This window comes from Sinocyclocheilus rhinocerous, unplaced genomic scaffold (assembly GCF_001515625.1).
Source record: "Sinocyclocheilus rhinocerous isolate Xijiao unplaced genomic scaffold, SAMN03320098_v1.1 scaffold148, whole genome shotgun sequence".
In the NCBI taxonomy this organism is placed as follows: domain Eukaryota; kingdom Metazoa; phylum Chordata; class Actinopteri; order Cypriniformes; family Cyprinidae; genus Sinocyclocheilus; species Sinocyclocheilus rhinocerous.
The window spans coordinates 3,582,333-3,602,055 of record NW_015653472.1 but is presented as its reverse complement, the minus strand read 5'-3'; the positions used below and the strand labels follow the sequence as shown (position 1 = coordinate 3,602,055).

The window sequence follows — 19,723 nt, the reverse complement described above, 5'->3', positions numbered from 1 at the left end:
AAACACTACAGTCCTAAAAATACATTTGTAAAAAAAAACTTTTTGGGTCCCCCCCCTGGACTTTGTTTGAAAATCCCTGATCTAGATACCAATAACTCCAGTAAGGTCATTTGTATTTCTTCGTGTCATACACAAAGGCTGAGATTTTGCCATGCTGTGCAATTTGTAGCCGTATCAGCAAGCATATAACTCATCCACATTACAACTAGAGCATAAAAATGTAATGATTTTTATCATATGTATATTTGAAATGGAACAGATTTATGCACCAGTATAATATACTATTCTGAAGCAAATCTAATCATCATATTTCATATTGCTCAATAGTGATTACTTCTCATCAGTCACCCTTCCAGTCTCCATTAAACATGCTATGGATCTTTTAAGCTGTGTTTGTCCTGGTCTGCACAGAGGCGTTGCCAACACCCTGCTGATCCTGAACATGGCTGAGACCAGTAATCTGACTTGTCAGTCACTCCATCATGTGTCAAAACTCATTTATTTCCATGCACAGAAAAACATAACATCATGTACGCAGTATTACAAGAAAATCTCTGGAACTTATCAAACCCCCCCCCCCAAAAAAGAGACCAGACCTTTTGAAAAGTTGTATGCAACCCTGAGAAAGATGTTTCTATGAGCAGTAAAGGGAATAAACTCTGATTCTAGTGTAAGCTTTGCTCACTGTGAGCCGGTACTAAGAGTTAAAATAACCAACTCATACAAAAAAGTGTGAAGGGCTCATGACATTAGCAGGTACAGATAAGATGATTTCCAAACACCAGCTGCCACAAACAAAGTAACTGCTCTCAGCAAGGTTGCATTAAATTGATCAAAAGTGACTGAAGACATTGATAATGTAACTACCCCATTTCACATTAAGAAAAAAAAAAAAAAAAAAAGCTGTTCTGTCTCATAGGAAATCAATAGAAACCTGAACATCAGGACTGATCTTGGTTGCACCGATTCATGATTTCTCATGAGTATCCTTTAGTAAATATATACTTTAGATGACAACCTAAGATAATTGCAGTAAAATATTCCTTGGCAGCAATACATAGCTTCCTCTCACATTTTGAGTGTTCTAAATGATATCTAATACAGTCATGAGTTTACCACTATGGCATCCTCTTCCTGTCATCATCCTCTCAGCAGCAGGGGCCCTCAACCCTAGCGTGCTCCAAATAAACAGCCCTATGGTGTTTCTCATTGATACTCCCAGGATGTGGCTTTGTGATTAAGGGAAAGAATAAGTCATTAATTATGGAAGAATGCAATTAATTACTTTTTCTTCCCCTACTGCTGTCAGATCTGTCTCCCATCCATCCCCATATCCTTAATCTGACCCGCTGCGCGATCCACGCAGAGCAGGAAGAGACATATATGGGTTGGGACTCATTACTAAAACATCTTAATGCTAATCCGCTAACCTTTGGGAATGCCAGCCATTTGGAACTCCGACCTGCCCTTTGCTGTAGACGACATGTCCCTGCAAGTCATAGCTTGGTCTGCATAGAACATTGGCAGTGACTGTCTCCTGTGGATCAACACAGTCAGCGATGAAGTCCAAACATCTGCATCAAAAGCATTATAAAACACACATGGTTTGCATAGTAGAGGTACAGCATATTCACCAACATCCCTTGCAGTGAAAAATAATTGGCATGCGGGTAGAGTACTGGCTCTATTGTTTGTCGAAATGCTAAATAAGCCTTACGCAAGCACAAACAGATACTGCCACCTCAGGTTTTAACAAATGTGGAATTTTAAAATTTGGACTGTAAACATTATTATACCTATTTAAAACATTATTCCCAACATATGTATGTCTGCTTTCTCTGTAGGGCTCCCAATCAACAGCTGCTCTTGACGATCATTTATAGCATACCCCCTATTTGCAAAGTAATTTGCTTCCAGATATTTATTCTCCCCTATCAACACTAGAAAAATATCATGCATGCTTTTCCATGTCTCCTTTGAAACAGAATATGAAGTGGCAGAGAGCAAGGGTCTTTGGACATTGTTTAAAGGCAAAGTATGAAATTATTAGTTCAGTCTCTAATGTCATAACCATTTGTGTCAACATTCTCAGGCCGGTAACTGCACTAGACTTTTGAACAAACTGTGCAGCAGTTTCCATTGATATTTACATTTGCATATTTAGCGGATGCTTTTATCCAAACTAGGAATACAACAAGCAATTCATCTTAAGGAGACAACACAAGAAGTGCAATACAATGTTTTAAACATCATGCATAATAATACAAGAACAGCAGGATGCAGTTAAGTGTTCACAGAAGAGAAAAGTTTATATTTACATTTTACATTGACAAGTCCTACTTGTGTAAATCACTTTAACCTGAGGAAAATACAGTATTTGGTTTCTCATTTAAAAACTAAACAGCAGCAAATAGAATTGGAGTTACAGGAAGAGGAATCCACTGAGAAGATATTGAAAGGTATATACTTCGCTTTTCAAGTTAAAAAATTTAGATGTTATATGAATAAAATTATAATTGCTATACAATAAAATGGAATTTAAAAGCCATTGTAAATTTAGAGTTAAATGGTGCGCAGCACTGGTAAACACATTCTTCACACTCAACAGGTCAGCATGTCAAAGTTTTCAATTAGATAACTTCACAGACGATGATGATGAAAACAATCAAGTCAACAACAATGGAAAAAAAATGTAATGACGTTGACGTTTGTGTCGGAGTCTCAGGCTTTATTATGTTGATGTGGAAGTGGGTTAGTACTGTCTGGGCTGTTGCTATCAAAGGTTTCTGTTGATGAACTGATCAAATCTGTTCTCTAACAGAAACTTCAAAGCACAGCTGCCCTTTGCATGCCGCATACTGAGTGTGGGCAGCAACTAATGGATGTTCCCACTAATCAACCCTGCATGTCGCCGGGCCAGTTAGATCACCCTCAAGATGTCCATAGAGTCCGTGAGACACCGTTCTCATCATACACCGCTCCATCTGTGTAATTGCTTCCTTGAGAGATTACATTCCCGCTAGTGACAGCACCAATTAGGCAGTCAGGAGGAAAATACGACAATAAGGCCCTACTTAGCAGAGAAAAGTAGCATTCAGATAGATATCAGTATAATCTTAATGAGTCAACAAACATGACATTTAGACATGCTCTCACGCAAATGTTTGAGTTTGACCCACAGATGCGAGAGACCTGTTTTCATTCAAGCCTGGTACTCTGTAACCTTGAAGGGGGGGGGGAATCTGGCAAAGTTACAGATATGAGATTAAAGTTGCAAAAATTTAAATCTGAGTAACTGATGAAAGGGGTTTGACAAAAATAGGCTATGGTTTGTCCTTTTAAGAAATGCCTCACGCCTCTGATGTCAGGATCTCAATTGCGTGGTCATCGCTGATGCAGACTACAAACCCTTAAACCACACCTACACTGCGACATCAGATTGGATTTACTCACATGTTGCTATCATTAACAATCAGACAGGAGAGAATCTCTGTCTCTGTGTCTCTTGTCTGAGAGTCCATCACAAAAGGATTTAACTCCTCGACCACAAACTGTAACTCAGCTGTTTCCACATAGCATTATCCTCAGCTTAGGTAAGTACAATACCTTGTAAATTGTATTTCATATTACAATTTTACATTATCGTTTTAGATTTTTTTTTTATTTAAATTTTTTTTTATTATTATTGATTTAACAAAGGTTTTTCTTCCTGGTGGTTTAGTGGTAAATTATACTGAATACCAATGTAAGAGAAAAACGTATAACTGCAATTAGGATTGTAGAGGTGAAACTTAGTGTTTTCATTTTCATTAAAATGTTACTGGGTCTAGCAAAAAAAATAAAAATAAAAAATAACGGACGCTATGAAAAAAAAAACTGCTTTACTATTTTGAGATATTTTCTCCTCAGACTTATCTGTTACGATGTACCGTGGGCTGGTGTTACTGTTCTTGGTTTTGGTGCTGGAAACCCGATGGAGTGAATCGAGATGTCAGCAGTCAGAGTCTCATAGATCAGTTTCAGGTGTAAGTGACAGATTATGATAATCTAAAAGCTATAAATATGTAGTTTTGGCCGAGCTGTATAATAAAAACTTAATTTCATGCACAGGAGAGTCCAAGTTTTCGGCTGTCGGCTCATAACTTGCAGAAGAGGTATAATGACATAGATTATGACAGTTTCGTCGGATTAATGGGGCGCAGGAACGTCGGTGAGTGGATAGATATTTTTGTTGTTGTTGTAATTGTATATAAATTTTACTTCAGTTTCCTACTGAAACATGTTTTTAAAATGTTTTGCGAATGCATTTTCCCCCAGACACAGATGATATACCACCTCAGCGTAAAAGTAAGACATTTTGAAGGGATTTTGTGCTTTCTATTCTCAGTTTTAAATTATCTATGAAAACTTAATATATGTTGTCTTTCAGGGGAAATGCAGGATATCTTTGTTGGACTCATGGGTCGACGAAGCACTGACCCTGGTAAGTTAACAGCTTTTCTATTTATTTCAGTGTCGTTTGTGAAAGGCATAAGTTACCTTTAGATGACCGTCGTCTTGATGTCAATTTACATCTACACGAAATCATTTTTTGGGGTTTAGTATGAGTTGAACACGATTCTGAAAAAAACGTCCTCGCGGGTTGCCCGAAATAAACAAACCTAAAGCGCGACCAGTAACGTTAGTTCGATTCACAAACAAATGACTCTTATGAGCCGGTTCTTTTTAGGGAATCAAAAACATACAGCTTGACCAATGCAGTCTGATTCTCACGCGAATGACTCTTATGAGTCGGTTTTTAGTGAATCAAAATATACACCAGGAGGTTTACGAACAAATGATTCTTGAGTATGTTATTTGAACTAATTGATCAATGATTCACACGAGTTATCGATTTGAATCTGATGAATCATTTATTGAATAAATTCGTTGGATCTTAAAGCGGTGACTGAATCAAAATCTGCACGTTTTTATTACTTCTAGTCAAATCCGTCTCGAAATGAAGCATATAGCCTATATGTCTAATTTAAGGTTCGTGAAACTTAAACCAGGGTCTGACTGGTTGTTCATACGAAAACCTTTAGTTAAATGTACACATTTGCAACGATTCTCTTTACTGAACCGTGTGGGCTAAACCTCAAACATATGACAAACTCAACAAATATCAAAGCTTAACATTGTCAGATATTTGTTCAGCATCTCAGACTTACTGTATTTGTGTTGTCAGAAACTGGGCGTCCATGGAGGAAAGATTATCCAGAAACAGGCGCAAGAGGAGACAACTTCAACAAATGCAAACTAAGGTGAGCAATTCAGTGAAGCTGTTCTGCCATCTGCAGGCTTTCTGAAGCTATTACAACACTTATCTTTCTAACGGCACATTTGTTCCTAAAGCATGTCTGCCTATTATTCCAAAATTACTGGCTTTTCTTGTAAATATATATATACTTATTATTTTTTTTTGTTTACTGGGCGTCCATGGAGGAAAGATTATCCAGAAACAGGCGCAAGAGGAGACAACTTCAACAAATGCAAACTAAGGTGAGCAATTCAGTGAAGCTGTTCTGCCATCTGCAGGCTTTCTGAAGCTATTACAACACTTATCTTTCTAACGGCACATTTGTTCCTAAAGCATGTCTGCCTATTATTCCAAAATTACTGGCTTTTCTTGTAAATATATATACTTATTATTTTTTTTTGTTTACAATTTGTTGCAGGTTTCGTCGTGGGTTATAGGCAAATGAATTATTTCATATCCAGTGAATGGTCCACCCCACACTATCATGACAGCTTCTTTTCAAGACATTTCTTTGGAGCAACAACAGAAAGTCATAATTTTTTACAAAAGTGATAGAGCAAAAGAAAATATTTATATAAGATGAATCAAATAAACATTTCTTCTTATGGTGTGATTTGTTTCATTGTACTGCAGATTATACATTTACCTAGATATATCACCACATTTGCATATCCACTTACATCGCCAGCATTTCAATATATTTATTGTTATTTTTGCTGTCTAATGTATAAAACATGATTTTTGTAAATAAAAAAAATTATCTATCTGATCTCACAATCTTTTATTACTTAAACGTTCAAAACTGCATAAAATATAGTGACTTAGACCCCGCAAAAAACTGTACACAGCAATAATTTGCTACATTTGCCAAAACACAGAGGCTTCATGACCAACTGCGTATATAATTATGCACATCAAACTTATATGTATTTTAACTTGATGTCAACTAATACTTAACAAGTGACTAATACTTCAAGTTTGACTTTGAGTGTTAGTGCTTTGGATATCAGTAGATCATTAAAGCACAGCATGTCCTTAAAGAAACAGTTTAGTAATGTAACAGTCATAGACAACACAACAACAAAAATAAGGTCATCTAAACTTTCCAAGTAAAGAAATATTAAAGAAACCCCCAAAAAAACATCATATGAAACTCTGCTTTTCATTTTTGTCTCACTGTTGAAATATAAAACTATTGAAGTCCTTCATGTACTTTGGCCATAATATATGAAGTATGGCTTGTGAATCAGACACTTTTACTGTACTCAGACTAGAAGGCAGCAAAATAATTTATTCAAATAGCAGGGACCGTATTAACAAATCCGTGGAGTAGCAAACACTTATTCGAATTGACTTACAGTTGACTTATTACTGGCACAACCAGTCAAGTTACTTGATCAACAGCAATAAGGACAAAATTTGTTCATTGTTAAGGTTTGAACCTACAGCTTTTGGTTATTAGCCCAGACCTGTAACCACTACACCATTCCATTTGCACAGTACACAGTCTGGATGATTCAAAATGCTACATGCGTTCATTTTGTATTTATACAAGAAGAAACAATCATGCAGTGCTTCTGTCCATTATGTTTCTCCCCTGGGCAGCATTTGTGACTTTGTGACTTGTTCCAGTAGTCTTCACTTTCTCAGCTCTGGGATTCATGGTGTTTGTTGGAATTGACTTTTCATTAACACGCTCATCTAATCTCTGAGCTTCTGTGGTAGGTTTCCCAGTGTGGAAAGCTAAAGACAGTACAGCAGGCACTGGAGGCTGGTAGCGGTGTCGGTAGCCATATGGCCTCAGACGGTAAGTGTAGTACTCAAGAGTGTACATTAGCTCAGGGTCTACGTAGTGGAAAGACACAGCTAGGTCAGAGCAGCACTGTGGGCCCTGTAGAGAAAAAAAAACTAATATAAGAGATGCTGGTCTGTTACATTTCCATGTGATCGCAGATAGTTTGCATTAAAGGAATATTCTAGGTTCATTACAAGTTAAGCTCAATCAACAGCACGTATGTGTCATAATGTTGATTACTATGAAAATTAATTTTGACTTGTCCACCCTTTCTTTAAAAAAGCAAAATTCTGGCTTACAGTGTGGCACTTTCAATTGAAATGAATGTGGCCAATCTGTAAACATTAAAATGCAGCCATAAGACAAATAATATGTATGTTAATATGATTTTTAGTGTGGGAAAAAAATCACTTGCTAACTTTTTATGCATCCAGTTATATTAAAGTTTACAATTTAATTGCTAATGACCAAAAAGAGAACTTTACAGCTTAAAAAATTGTTTTAACAGAAGAATAATTTAAGCACTTTAAAAATAATAAGCTTTGCATTTCTGATCTTAAATTTACTTTGCTTTTTGCTTTTTTTAAAAGAAAAATGTAAGAAAAAAATATTTTTTTGTCATTCTGTCATTAATCAACAATTATCCTCACACACATGTGCGATAGGTGCATCGGATAAACGACCAATTATTATTTAAATGGATAAACAGATATTTATCTATAAACCGATTTATTCTTTTTTGCTTTGATGTCATTCTGTCATTAACATTGTTCGATTGAGCTTAACTTGTATTAAAAAGGAATTTTTCTGAAAGAAATTGCACAATTCTATTCCTAATCATACTTATTTTTTATACTAACATTATAAACTCTGAAATAGCATTTATATCCTTTCTTGTTGCCACTTTGATGACCACGACAGGACAAAATTGTGTTAATTTCTTGGGTTTTGTATTGCTAGTCATTAGCTGTCTAGTCACGAAACACATCATCATGTACATGAAAGAAAAACTATTGACAAATGCTGTCCCCATCAAACCTATCCATTGTTGGTTTCACTTGCAATCACCTGAAGGAGTTTCTAGTTCAGCGTGGCATTTAAAAAAATGAGAGGGCTAAAATTATAAGGTAATTTCAATCTAAAAGTATATTTCTCAAACAATGTTGTTGATTTTTATTCATACTCAAAATACTTACTTGAATGGAAAATTGCTTTTGACACTTTAATTGTTTTTTCTTCTCAGGCATAGATGGTACTTAAGTTCTTAAAACTTTTTTAAAAAATTAGTTTAACTTCTGTCATTACCAAAGTAATAACTAATTTGCTTCCTGTGTGTAGGAGATGGAAGCTGTGGAATGTAGAGAAATGTCACAAAGGACATAGAATATCTTAGGAAAAATTACAATGAGTGCATATTTTATTCTACACTACCATTCAAAAGTTTGCATGAAATTAATCAAAAGTAACAGAACAGACATTTATAATATTACAAAAGTTTTCCATTTCAAATAAATCCTGTCCTTCATATTAATCAAAGAATTCTGAAAAAAAATGAATTACAATTTTCTCAAAACTATTAAGCACTATTAACTATTAAGTTTGCTAATAATAAGAAGAAGGAGAAAAAATGTTTCTTAAGCACTATATCTGCATATTAGAATGATTTCCAAAGGATCATGTGACACTGAAGACTGGAGTAATGACATTTTAAAATATACAGAATTACAATAGAAAACCGTTATTTTGAATTGTAATAACTGATAACATAAAAGACTTATTTCAAAAACATTAAAAAAAAAAAACGTATCAACCCCAAACGTTTGAACGCTAGTGTAACTGTGCAAAAAATCAAAGTGTTTGACTTACTTCTACAATTGGGTAGAAGCAGTAGTTCCAGTACCAGAAGGTCTTGGAGAACTTTCCTGTAAGATGGTGCTCAGGAATGAAAGGATGGAAGGTTTCACGTTGCAGTGTGTCCCTGGAGTCCCCTGCTACCACCCCCATTTTCTCCAGACACTGACCCATCGCTAGATCCTCTACTGAGGTGGTATGAGTGCACACTTTAGTGTTAAAACCCTCCACAAACCTTCTCAGGGCCTCTTTGCTGAGCACATAACCTGCGCCACCGCTCATGTAGCCCTGCTTGGCGTACGGCTTGAATCTCTTTCCAAAGTATATGGGCTGCTCTGCCGTGTAGTTTGACAAGACCCAGCGCAAGTTGTCCACAACGACGAATGTGTCATCGTCGGTTTTGAGAAACCAGTCTGCCTCATCGCCGTGGTTCTTCAGAGCATAGTGGAAAGCACGAATGGTCTTCCAGTAGAGCTGGTCACGGCCTTCTCCTGTGCCAAGGCCCACTGTGGGGAAGCTGCGGTCTTCTTCAGAGCTCATGAACAGCACTATGTTACAGTGACGGCTCCATGTTGCCTTCACATGCCAAGCCTTTGACTGTAGATTACTAGGCCCTGTCATCACCCAGCACAAGATACGCACTTTCTTAAACAGCTCATCTGCGATGTGACTGTCCTCTCCTGTGTATTTAAAACAAATTTCATAGTTATGTTGCAATTTAATACAATACAAAATATTATATTCATTAGAGACTTTATATTGTAGTGATTCTGTAAGTGTTGCATTTTAAAAATTTAAAAAGCTTTACACATACAGAAAACAACAGTAATTTTGAAAAATATGCTTAAAATTATGTATACCTATCAGTAGCCTAATAAAAGCTATTTTATTTTACATGTGGTTTTGAAGAACTTTTATAGCATTTACAATAATCAATTTAAAACAAACTTTATTTTTTATATTAAATATTTTGCATTGTGTTTTGCATCTTGTCAGGCATATTTAGAACAAGAATAATTAAATGACATTAAAAGACTCTATTTAAGGATCACAGTGCAGCCCTAAAAACTAATTACTTGTCATTTTAAATCTTAACCTATCTTTTTTTGAAACAAAATATTATTATTATTATATATTTGTAATACACACACACACACATAATATATATATATATATAATGTGTGTGTGTGTATTACAAAACAAGCATCAAGTCATTAACCAACAACCATCCTAATCCTCTCTAGAACTCAGTAACTCCCCTGTAATCGGACACTTTTTTTTTTTTGCATGATAAATTAATCATGGCTGACTGTGAATACAGTGGCATTGGTAACTAAAAACATGATGCTTTTGCACAATATTTGTAACGAATTCAGTCCACTGAAGGCGAGAGTAGTGAAGAACCCAAGTGCAGTTTATTTACAGTGTGATCCAAACATCCAAACAATAATCCGAGACTTGACTTGACATGAACAGACTTGACTTGACGAGGCATGAACAGACTTGACATGAACAGACTAGACTCACCAACAGCGGGATAAATACATTCAATACACGACGACAGACAATGGCACATGATGGCTACTTATAGGAAACAAGAGGGTCACATGACAAGAACAAACCAATGGGAAACAAGACACATGACTAAAACAACCAATCAGAACATGACACATACACAAGGCTGAGATACATGAAGGCAAGGGAAGTATGACACAAACAGCATAAAACAATTACAAAATAAAAGACATGGAAACATGAACAAGACAAAACCCAAACACCACATTACAATATTACCGCTATGCTGCTCTAGCCTATGTGCCAGTAAAATTGCTTAGTGCACTTTTATCACACTACTGTGTCTACAAAATACACTTTTATACAATATTGTCTAGTGAAAACTCAATTAAGTGTTTATAAAGTGAAAGCTTTGCATCAGCTATTATGTTGCAGACAGTGCTATATATCATGTTACACTCATTAATGTATGTAACATAAATGATGCACTAGAGGGCGCTGCAGCACCTGGCTGGTGAGGGTGTTTGAGGTTGATCAGGGCAGATCCTTCCACTTTCCAGGTAAGGTTGGGGGTGTTTTGTACAGGCCCAAGTGGAGCAGGGTTGCTGTTGCCATCAAGCTTCCAGTCGAAGCTCTTCTCAAACCACACCTGTCTCAAGAAGACGTACAAGGTGCAGCTGCCCACCAGGAAGCCCAGGGAGAAAGCACATTTTGAATTCCCTGCTTTCATGGTGACAATTTAGGGATCCCGCCAACATTGGTCACTGTGAGGCTAGAAAAATACTGGTTACTTTGAGTGTATTAATTTTCAGTGATTGTTTTAACAGTCTGGATACAAAGATCCTAATATACTATAACCTGCATTATGAAATGACAAAATACTATTTTTAAATTATGTTAATTATTACTTTTTAAAATGTTCTATCTGGTGGGGGGGGACACTGAAATAGCATGTGTTTCCTTTCTTAGACAAATTTATCCCTTCAGCCATATAACAGGAAACCTGGCAAAAAAAAACAAAAAAATTAAATACTGTTTTCCTCAGGGATTTCCAAACTTTTATTTTTTTTCAGTCGAACCCATTTTACCTAAAATATTTACTTGGCGCACCCTGTGAAATTTTAACACATTTGCATTTTTATGGCTCTCTGGTGTCAGTTAATGGCCACATGACATGCAAGTAAACAAATAAATTATTTCACTTTTTAGTAAGTGTTATATATATATATATATATATATATATATAATTATTTATGTAATTTTATTTAATTAATTAATAGATTTTCTTATCAACCCCTCTAAAAACATACTTGACCTACCATGAGGTTTCTCATATTAGGGTAAGATACTTTCTAAATTATAACCTTAAATAACTGAATAGACAAAACATAAACCATCTATTCTTTTTAAGATCATTTCAGGCATGTTATATAAGCCCATTTTCTATTTAGGATTAAGCTGCTGTCATGTTAAATCTGAGGAATAGATCATGAGCTGGTTACCTTGCGTAACTGATAAATCTTGGTTCTTACCCTCATTTTCAAGAATTAGGCACCTGCTGCTACTGCCAGGCCTTCAGTCATATTGCTAGTGTGTTTAAAAATGTCAGTTTTACTAAGTTGATAAGTAACATTCAGGTTGACTGCAGAGTTATCCCTTTGTATGATGATGGATGAAACACTTCTAAAAATATTCTAAATAATTCTCTATTATTACTGTTAGACCTAATATTTAGTGGTCAAATGGAATGTTTGCTCTAGGGAAATCCTACAAAGACCAGTCTAAGCTGGATTTTTTCAAATAGACAAACTACACAAACTACTGCAAGGAATTTTAAGTTATTACATTCATCTTTTATTGCGTGGACAAAATACTGTAATACTTGTAATACTGAGTTATATGGTATATGCATAAAACAACCAAATTACATATAGTGCATGCAGTTGTGAAGACATAAGTGGTGCATTGGAGATCTAGGACAAAGGCCCTTGCATTCTTTACCTCCCCTCTGCAAGCCTCTCATTGTCCCAAAGAACGCTGTGAACTCCAGTCAGTTTCATGCCTTCAGTCTTTATTCCTCTCAGTATCCGCTTACAGGAGAGGAGCGCGTACGTTGCACACAAACAAACGTTGAGGATTTCATCCTTTAGTTAAAGGAAATAGTGTGCGCTAGTCACCCGACTTATTTTGCCCCGTAATAGCATACAGTTTACCTTTAACCGTATGGTGAACATGCCTCTTTGTGCGCTATTACCGGACAACAGATCCTCTGTCATGAGCGTGTACTGTGTTCTGCATCACTCACGGAACGCCGTATCGAGGTGTTTGATTGGAGGAACGGCCGGTTTGTTGTCATGGGTGTCCCCGCCCACTAGGGGCGTTCGCTCATTTCAAGGATGACAAATTTGATAATAACCTTTGTTTATATAGGCTAGCCTATGAATGTGTGTACTTTTCGTCTACCTGTTAAGTACAATTAATATTGTTCTAAATCTGAATAACAAAAAAGTGCCTGTTAACCCTCAGAGGGCAAAAGACAAAGTGGTAATAAAGATATAGCACTAATGCAAATTAAACTATTCTCAATTTATTTCACACAGCCATATGCAGATTCAGTGTTGGGGAAAGTTACTTTTAAAAGTAATGCATTACAATATTGCGTTACTCCCTAAAAAAGTAACTAATTACGTTACTTAGTTACTTTTTATGGAAAGTAATGCGTTATATTACTTTTGCGTTACTTTCGCGTTACTTTTTAAATATAAGCAGGGCTTGATTGTTTTTAATATAAGAAGTTCTATTTATAGCAAATATAAAAGCCCTTTCACACCAAAAAGTGTAATGAATAAACCTCAGGCTGAAGCAAAAGTAAATTCACGTCTGTACAGTAGAACGCAGGAGAAGAAACACTCTTCAGCAATAAAAAAACAAAGCACAATTGTTAGTTTCTCTAAAGTCATTTTTGCTTATTAGTATGGTTGAACTGGATCAGCAAAGGTCAGCAGCAAAGACATTGGTTAATAAAATGGGATTAGATACATTTGTGTTATTTAACATATTTAATTATTGCAGGTTTGCGTCATACTCTGAGTTTGCATTTCACTGTTTTAATTCATTTTGATGAATACTAAATCTGTTTTTTGTGAGTGGGATGAATTAATGCACATTCACATTTAGTCTAGAACTACAGTAACACCATGTTCACACAGCGCACACAACGCCTCTGCACTTCCGATTTCTCCCAATATGGGGACAGGAGAGCTGTCAGTCAATAAATGGGAAAACAAAGTAACTGGCATTACTTTTTTGAAAAAGTAACTCAGATATTTTCTTGTAAATTAAAAAAGTAATGCGTTACTTTACTAGTTACTTGAAAAAAAGTAATCTGATTACGTAACTCGCATTACTTGTAATGAGTTACCCCCAACACTGCAGATTTGTATTTATTTCTTAATTTTAGTTATGATGTCAATAGAATAAAATAATAAATATTAAAATTTCCTCCAAGAAAGCAGCATCAAACAGTAGCATTTAGTAGATTTAGTAAATATTACTTTATATTTATTGTATGTTATTTTTACACTTTTAATGTGAAATTTTGTAAGGGTAAAGGCCCGTTCACACCAAGAACGATAACTATAAAGATAATTTTATTAGCGTCCACACCAGCGGGCGATATTTTTTAAAAATTATTTTTATTGCAGAGAACGGGAACATACAGAAGATGTAAAATATTAATGCTTACATAGCTCTTAATTGCAATACTGAACCGTTATTTGCTTTATAAGCATACTTTTGTCGCCTGTATTTTCTGGTCTGATAACTAATGGGAAAAAACGGTATGTTCCTCGATTAAACCACTTCATACCAGTCATCTCACGATGACCATGGGATACTGATATTACAGTTGTCTCTAGCTGGAGACTCAATCGGGTTACAAAAAATGACGTCAGGAAACGACACTGGCCATTTCTGTTTAATTATTTCTATATGTATTTAAACAAGAATTTGTGTATTTATACAGACATTTATTTATTTATTTGTGTATTTATTTATTTATTGTTTTTGCAGGTTTCGTCCTCCATAAAGAATAAGCATACATCACATAATATCAACCACAAGAATAAAATGGAAACAAAGAAAAAAAATAAAATAAAGATAAGAGGGCCATCATCTAAACATGTTCACATGAAGAGATCAAAGGCAGAGCAAATCCTAACAGTCCTTATAGCTTTCTTATTAGTAGATACTGAAATTACATTCAAATTATTTTCCATTTCTTTACCAGCGGGCGATATCGTCTGTTTATTCCATAGACTGTATAAAGGTTTATTCCAAGCGCACCTCGTCTGCCGCTTTAAATGCTCCAGCTCGTTATGGCAGGATTGATTCTGACTGGCTGTCAATAATTTTATCTTTCATCAGCTAGAAAAAAATCGTTCTGAACTATAGTGATTCCAACGATATCGTTTCTCTGTGCCTTTATCGTTATAGCTGTGGCGTGGACTCTGCCATTCATTAATATTGAGAACGATTTTTAGAAATATATATCTATCGTTATCTTCTTTATAGTTATCGTCCTTGGTGTGAACAGGCCTTAAGGTGTTTCACTCTCACTTGGATGGAGCCACTAGATGTCTCCATTTACTTGCTGTATACATGAAGCTGCTATCAAGGGCAGATCTGATGGGCATTATTTTTGGTCTATCGTCTGAGGCAAATGTAAGGCAAACGTTACATTATGCATGTTTATGAATGATTGGAAACAGTTAGAGTCCATCAGTAGGCCTATGACTTTGACTGAAAACCATAAGGATTATATTAAAGATGAAAGGGACCGGTATTCCTGATTCAGTCTTGTGAATGAAGTCAGTAAACCGTTGGGTCTTCTGGATACCTGAGGATTCAAATGCATTTTGCATTGTAAATTATGTATATTAATTAATGTTCAGCTTATAAGCATACGTTTTTGCTTAACCCCACGTATAAGATATTAATAAGATAGTTTAAGTTAGTTGCTGGAATATGCTTAAAAATGATGTTATGGGGAAAAAAACATTTTAAGTGCAATGCAAAATAATGGTTATACGCGTATAGGTTATTGAAAAGATTCTTTCTTGTTAATGTTTATCTTAACCGCTGACCGCAGTGCCTTGTCCTAGTTCCGCATAATGGTTTGAAGTGCGCTTATGCTTCTATTTCATCAAACGGCAGATGTTTCACGCCCTTATTCACTCTCTCCACACACGTCTTGAGGCAGTTACATCGATTTTGGATTTCCCCAATTTTTAGGGTAAGGCATTATAATACAAATCAAATTATTAGATTATTAAATTAATATATGTCAAACCATACGTGATTAGATTGGGGCGAAATCAACTTGAAGTAAAGGTCCTCAAAAGAAATCGGAAATGATAATAATTCAAAGTATGTTACGTGAATTTCAAAGCTGAAATTGAGTAAATAATATGGGCCTGTTTAATGCAAGCTTGAAATGTTTAGAAACTTATCCTAATTCAAAAAGAGAAAAAAAAAAAAAGGTAACTTGTTTTCAAAGTGTAAAAGCTCTTCTCATTTGTATTGATCTTGAAGTTGTTGCTGTTCTCCTCTTCAGGCAAAATAAAGATGATCTAATTTTTCATTAGTGTCCATAAGCTACATTAGAAGTTAAACCAATTAATAACAATAGTTATAATAAAAATAAAGCGATGTGCTAATTTAAAAGTTTTAAAATAGTATAGATTCCACTTTAATGTTAATATCGGGTTCAAACAAATATGATATTTAGAACAAAAGCTAAATATGAATTTATATTGGCCTGATTTATAAGTTGCAATACAAATGTGCAATATGTAGAATTGCAGACTATAAAAGAAACGCATTAACTGACCCTGTTCACCAGGGTGATGGTTATGTCAGGCAGTTAATGTATTCATTTACAGTACAGTTTGTTATAAAAATGTAAAACTCTTTACTGCTTTGTTTTCTGACCACACGACATATGTTGTACACTCACTTAGCTGAACTGTAAATGGCAGTGTTGGCAGGGCTGTTGAGTCCAGCTTGAAGTGAGAAATCAACACAAAAACCTTGCCTCACAAGAAGCATATTGTGATTGACAAAACATTTGGTAACTGAACAGAATTTCATTAGGTTTATTGACTTAGTTATTTATGTATTTTTACAACAAATTTAACAGAAACAGGTTCACAAATTAACATGTGCTCTGTTGGTGGTGGCTGATTTTGCATTCATCATTGACGGTGATGACTGTCACTTTAAGCATGGCTCCAAGGTCACATATAGGCCTACAATATTGTGACACAAGCTTCCAATCTCCTGATGTTGCTAATAAACTTGTTTTTTATTTTGTCATCATTTTCAGTTTCTCTTCTTTCCAAAAAGTTTAATTTCTCAAAATTCTGTGTTAAAGGGGTCATATGATGCTGCTAAAAAGAACATTATTTTGTGTATTTGGTGTAATGAAATGTGTTTATGCGGTTTAAAGTTAAAAAAACACATTATTTTCCACATACTGTACATTATTGTTTCTCCTCTATGCCCCGCCTTTTTGAAACGTTTATGTATTTTTACAACAAATTTAACAGAAACAGGTTCACAAATTAACATGTGCTCTGTTGGTGGTGGCTGATTTTGCATTCATCATTGACGGTGATGACTGTCACTTTAAGCATGGCTCCAAGGTCACATATAGGCCTACAATATTGTGACACAAGCTTCCAATCTCCTGATGTTGCTAATAAACTTGTTTTTTATTTTGTCATCATTTTCAGTTTCTCTTCTTTTCAAAAAGTTTAATTTCTCAAAATTCTGTGTTAAGTGCATTTCCCAAAAGCAACTATTGTCGCAAGTTCCGTCATTACCAAGACGAGGCGGAAGTGCAGGGGTGATCGCGCTTTTGCTGCAATGGCGCCAAGACTCTGGAATGATCTACCCATTTTTATTAGAATGGCTTCATCTGTGGCTATTGTTAAGTCTAAATTAAAAACCTACCTGTTCATTAAGGCTTTAATTCTGGTTGAAGCACTCTTTATCCTTTTCCTATATTTTTGCTGCATGTTATGATGTTTTTCTTTTTCTCTCCTTGTTCTTGGTTTTACTGTTTTTATTTTTCATTGTGTTGTTGCTGTTTTTAGTTATTCTGTTGTAAAGCACATTGGTCAACTCTGGTTGTATTAAATACATTGATAGTTTTCACGTGACGTCACACCCTTAAAGGAACGCCCACATGGAGGGCAAAGGCTTTCCTCCACTGACCGCCAGTTATTTTTATGATGTTTGCATTAAGTAGTAATGTAGTTAGGCCAAATTCAGTATACACTTTATTGATGATTTTAGACTTTGTAAAGGCAGAGCCGATCTTCCCTATACGCAAAATACGCAAGCTGCGTAGGGCCCCCGAAACACCAGGGGGCCCCCTTGCTCTCAAAGATGATTTAATTTTAGTTTCGTTTTTAATTTGGCCAGCGGTTATGAAAACATGAATGATAATTTCTTTTAACGCGGCGCGCTGCCACCCTTTCTACGTAAAAATCAGTCAAATCATGTAATGTGAATGTTGTACAGTCTTGCTCGAGACTAAAAAAAGGAGTTGAAAGCGTGCCACGGAAGAGACATTGTTTCTCAAGCGCTTTCCATAAGCGCGATTCGAGACGGAGTGAAACACGGACAAGTGCGTTTCATTCATTCGTTCATAGCCACTCATACCCCACCAGTGGCGGCTCGTGGGTTTTAAAATAGAGGAGGCACACTAATTGTATTGGTCTGGGATCCCTGCCGATTATTATTATTATAATTTGCTTAACCACTTTAAAATGGCTTTTTGGTTGCTTTTAGTCAGAAAACGTAAAGAAAACGACATACATACATACAGCAAGATAATATAATTTCACTAACCTCCCTTGCCAGGGTTCTTTTCTCAACACTCCTCAGTGCTGAAAGTAAACACTCGATGGTGATTGGCTAATTTTTTTAACCAACGGAGGCATGAGAGCTCGCCTCTCCCCCGGCCTCCCCCTCCCCTTCTCTATAATTAGCAGTTGTAATTACATCAGCAGATTCGGCACATTCGCGATAGAAAAGCGGCGCTTTCACGTTATGGTATTACAACTGTGAAATTACAAACAAAAAATACACATTCTGAGACATGAACTGAAATGAATTGTGAATTTTATTAACATTAAATCGTCCTCCTCCCATTTTCACCTCAAAATAATGGGGAAGCTGTGCCTCCCCTGCCTCCCCCGACGAGCACCACTGATGGGAAATGAAGTCCAAGACTGAGTGACAGAGGTATGGGATGGAGTGTCCTCTGGTGGTTATCAAGGGCACTCCAGCTGGCGATCGTGACACTAAAGGCTTTTGAATGAATTTCTTTTTCATATTATTTTATACCTAAAGACATTAAATTCAAATATACTGTATGTCTGATTAATATTTAAACAAGTAAATTAAAAGACACATTACACGGGTACAAAGTAGGGCCTGAAACTCAGCAGTGTTAATTTAGTATCGAGATACTATTATCGTTATTTTTTTTTAATTAGTAGTATTATTAATATTTTTTGTATCACCTAGCGGTTGTAATTACATCAGCAGATTCGGCACATTCGTGATAGAAAAGCGGCGCTTTCACGTTATGGTATTACAACTGTGAAATTACAAACAAAAAATTTTGAATTTTATTGACTTTAAATCGTCCTCCCCCCATTTTCACCTCAAAATTATGGGGAAGCTGTGCCTCCCCTGCCTCCCCCGACGAGCCGCCACTGTACCCCACTCCTTATGGATTGCTAATGGCCAAAACTTGCATTTTGTTCACATATCTTCGTTTTATTCTTTTGAGAGATAATCTAAATATTTTTTGAATTGGAACAGACTAATGGTGTGTTCACACCAGATGCAAAGCGAATATGCGCATCGCGTCACTCGCTCTAGATTACTTGCGGGATGTTTTTCGTGTCACTCGCGCGAATAAAAACAGCTCGATCAACCATGGTGGAGATAACTACAATCGCTGTTTTGTACCCATTGTCAAAAAGTCCCAAATACAATGGAAAGCCAAATGCCGACGTGTCTGGGTTCACAGCACCATCCAGAGGAGGATGAATAACATTAGGATCCTGTATTAATGTGTGTGTTACGCGTCGCGCATTTCGTGTCATTCGCATCGCCCGGCGCGAATTCGCCTCTATTCGCGTCTTTGCGTTGACTTTGTATGTAATCTACTCGCGCAAATAATT

At 36.0% G+C, this 19,723-nt stretch overlaps 3 protein-coding genes across 5 annotated transcripts in view; 2 read left to right on the top strand and 1 right to left on the bottom strand.

Annotated features, from left to right (window-relative positions):
• Positions 1-3,477: 3,477 nt before the first annotated feature.
• LOC107716078 (tachykinin-3-like) lies at positions 3,478-5,307 on the top strand. The gene is made up of 6 exons (XM_016522398.1): positions 3,478-3,593; positions 3,910-4,025; positions 4,111-4,210; positions 4,318-4,347; positions 4,430-4,483; positions 5,228-5,307. Exons 2-6 carry the CDS (start codon positions 3,924-3,926, stop codon positions 5,305-5,307), a joined length of 366 nt encoding a protein of 121 aa, XP_016377884.1. The 5' UTR covers positions 3,478-3,593; positions 3,910-3,923.
• A 1,201-nt stretch (positions 5,308-6,508) lies between these two features.
• On the bottom strand, positions 6,509-12,762 carry LOC107716090 (glycoprotein-N-acetylgalactosamine 3-beta-galactosyltransferase 1-A-like). Of its 3 annotated transcripts, none has more exons than XM_016522411.1 (4): positions 12,448-12,762; positions 10,968-11,232; positions 8,961-9,625; positions 6,509-7,190 (listed from the first exon to the last, which is right to left on the bottom strand). In XM_016522411.1, the coding sequence occupies exons 2-4, from the start codon at positions 11,188-11,190 to the stop codon at positions 6,864-6,866; spliced, it is 1,215 nt and encodes a 404-aa protein (XP_016377897.1). In that variant the 5' UTR covers positions 11,191-11,232; positions 12,448-12,762; the 3' UTR covers positions 6,509-6,863. The 3 variants fall into 3 exon arrangements, with proteins under 3 accessions (XP_016377897.1, XP_016377899.1, XP_016377898.1); XM_016522413.1 differs by lacking the exon at positions 12,448-12,762 and adding an exon at positions 11,993-12,166; XM_016522412.1 differs by lacking the exon at positions 12,448-12,762 and having other exon boundaries at positions 10,968-11,285.
• A 2,949-nt stretch (positions 12,763-15,711) lies between these two features.
• The window catches only part of LOC107716216 (beta-1,4 N-acetylgalactosaminyltransferase 1-like), a 26,941-nt gene continuing 22,929 nt past the window's right edge, over positions 15,712-19,723 (top strand). Inside the window, exon 1 of the mRNA XM_016522592.1 lies at positions 15,712-15,753. The gene's annotated coding sequence lies outside the window, so the exon portion shown is untranslated. The remainder of the gene's footprint in view (positions 15,754-19,723) is intronic.